General features: G+C 46.1%; 1 protein-coding gene across 1 annotated transcript in view; it reads left to right on the top strand.

The window, feature by feature from the left end:
* The window catches only part of ccdc180 (coiled-coil domain containing 180), a 25618-nt gene that overhangs the window by 17124 nt on the left and 5994 nt on the right, over nucleotides 1-2500 (top strand). Inside the window, exons 17-18 of the mRNA XM_067576039.1 lie at nucleotides 269-324; nucleotides 1050-1107. Of these exons, the coding sequence (XP_067432140.1) occupies nucleotides 269-324; nucleotides 1050-1107 (114 nt within the window). The remainder of the gene's footprint in view (nucleotides 1-268; nucleotides 325-1049; nucleotides 1108-2500) is intronic.

The raw sequence follows: 2500 nt of genomic DNA, 5'->3' as shown, positions 1-2500 counted from the left end.
CTTAAAAACATCCACTGATTGTTTGACATTTGCTGCTGAAGCAAAGATTCACTGCTGAAAAGCTCTCAGTGTGTTTAACAGAGACGTCTGTTCTGTCTGTTCAGCTGCAGGATGTCATGTGACATCTGCTCCCTGACAGCAGTTCAACAGTCTTGAGAGTTTACTGACGCTTATTGCCGGTCAATGCAAAGATGCAAGTAGACGTGCATTCATGGAGGTGTAAATAATAATAATTAGTGTAAAGTAACGTTGTTCTCTGTGTGTTCAGACTCTGCGTCCTGCAGCCGCAGTCAGCAGACCGACAGCCGACAGCTGCAGCTGCAGGTAAACTGCTCACTGACAGAATAACTGGACTCCAGGTACCCAAGAGTTTAAAGGACACCAGCCTGAGTTTGTAACTTGATGTTTATTGGTGTTTCCAGTTAAAGAAGGTGTTGTTACATAAAGCAGAACAAAGTTCTTCACTCACACTGACAGCAGGTTTCATCCATCACAGCACCATGTATTATATATATTTATCTGATCTGAGTTTTCAGGAAAACGTTCAGTGTTAAAAACATTTTAGAATAAAAATACGTCCACAGTTTGGTCCAATAACACTAAATCTTTAATAAGCAGCGTTCAGATCAGCTGATCAATAACCAATAACTCAGAACTCCACACTGATCAACAGCTGGAGCTCAAATCACTCTTCAGTTAATTTAGTTAGTTAAACTTTCTCAAACGATTTACAACCTTCACACACACACACACACACACACACACACACACACACACACACACACACACATACACATACACACACACACACACACACTCTCACACACACTCTCACACACACACTCACACACACACACACACACACTCACACACACACACACACACACTCTCACACACACACACACATATACACACACACACATACACACACCGAGGTCTCTGTTTTAATGTTCTACATATTTACAGTTGAAACTTCAATAAAAATGACAAATTAAAATATGAACTTGTGCTGAAACGTTAGTGATGCTGAAATTATTGTTTGTCTGCAGGACAGAATCCTGTTCAACGTCTTCAACAGAGAAGCATCGAGTCTGCCGGCGCTCAGAGGTACATGTGTATATTATATATATATATTATATGGGGGGGGGGGGTGTCTCTACCAGAGTTCTGGGAGTTTGAGGGATCTGTGCAGTATCTCAGCTGTTCCTAGGACTGGGCTCTTCTGGACAGAGACCTCAGATGTTGTACCTGGAATCTGCTGGAGCCACTCTCCTAGTTTGTGAGTCACAGCCCCCAGTGCTCCCATTACCACTGGCACCACTGTTGCCTTTACTCCCCACATGTTTTCTAGCTCCTCTTCTTGGTATTTTTCAATCTTCTCGTGTTCCTTCCTCTTGATGTTGCTGTCGCTTGGGATCTCTACGTCTATCACCGCTGCCTTCTTCTGTTGTTTGTCGATCAACACGATTCTGCTTAGTGTACAGTCTCAGGGTGCTGGACTTGGGGTGAAACCCTCCATGCATTGTGAGGAGCTTCCTTGTCTTGATATCAGTGGCCTCTATCTCCTCCTTTGGCCAGCTTATTATACCAGCGGGGTATCTGATGACTGGCAGGGCGTACGTGTTGATGGCCCGTATCTTGTTCTTGCCATTCAGCCGACTTTTCAGGACCTGCCTTACTCTGTGTAGGTATTTGGCTGTGGCTGACTTCCTTGTGGCCTCCTCATGGTTCCCCTTTGCCTGCGGGATCCCAAGGTATTTGTAGCTGTCCTGAACATCTGCAATGCTTCCTTCTGGTAGTTCAACCCCCTTGATTCTGATCACCTTCCCTCTCTTTGACACCATCCGACCACACTTATCTAGTCCGAATGAGATTCCGATGTCGTTGCTATAGATCCTGGTGATGTGGATCAGTGAGTCGATGTCTCGCTCATTCCTGGCATACAGCTTGATGTCATCCATGTAGAGGAGGTGACTGATGGTTGTTCCACTTTGGAACCGGTATCCGTAGCCACTCTTTGAGATGACCTGGCTGAGGGGGTTCAGGCCTAGGCAGAACAGCAGCGGGGATAGTGGATCACCTTGGTAAATGCCGCACTTGATGGTAACTTGTGCGACTGGCTTATAGTTGGCCTCCAGAGTTGTTTTCCACAGCCCCATTGAGTTCTTGATGAAGGCTGTTAGTGTCCAGTTGATGTTGTACATTTCCAAGCATTCCAGTATCCATGTGTGTGGCATTGAGTCGTAGGCCTTCTTGTAGTCAATCCAGGCGGTGCACAGGTTGGTCTGCCTGGTCTTGCAGTCTTGGGTGACTGCTCTATCGACCAGTAGCTGGTGCTTAGCACCCCTGGTATTACTATCAATTCCTTTCTGGTCCCTGCTCATGTATTGGGCCATGTGCCTATTCATCTTAGCCGCTATGATGCCTGACAGGAGCTTCCATGTTGTACAGAGGCAGGTTATTGGCCGGTAGTTGGATGGGATCGTACTCTTTTGGGGGT

Source organism: Thunnus thynnus, chromosome 2 (assembly GCF_963924715.1).
Source record: "Thunnus thynnus chromosome 2, fThuThy2.1, whole genome shotgun sequence".
In the NCBI taxonomy this organism is placed as follows: Eukaryota; Metazoa; Chordata; class Actinopteri; order Scombriformes; family Scombridae; genus Thunnus; species Thunnus thynnus.
This window is presented reverse-complemented; position numbering and strand designations above follow the sequence as displayed.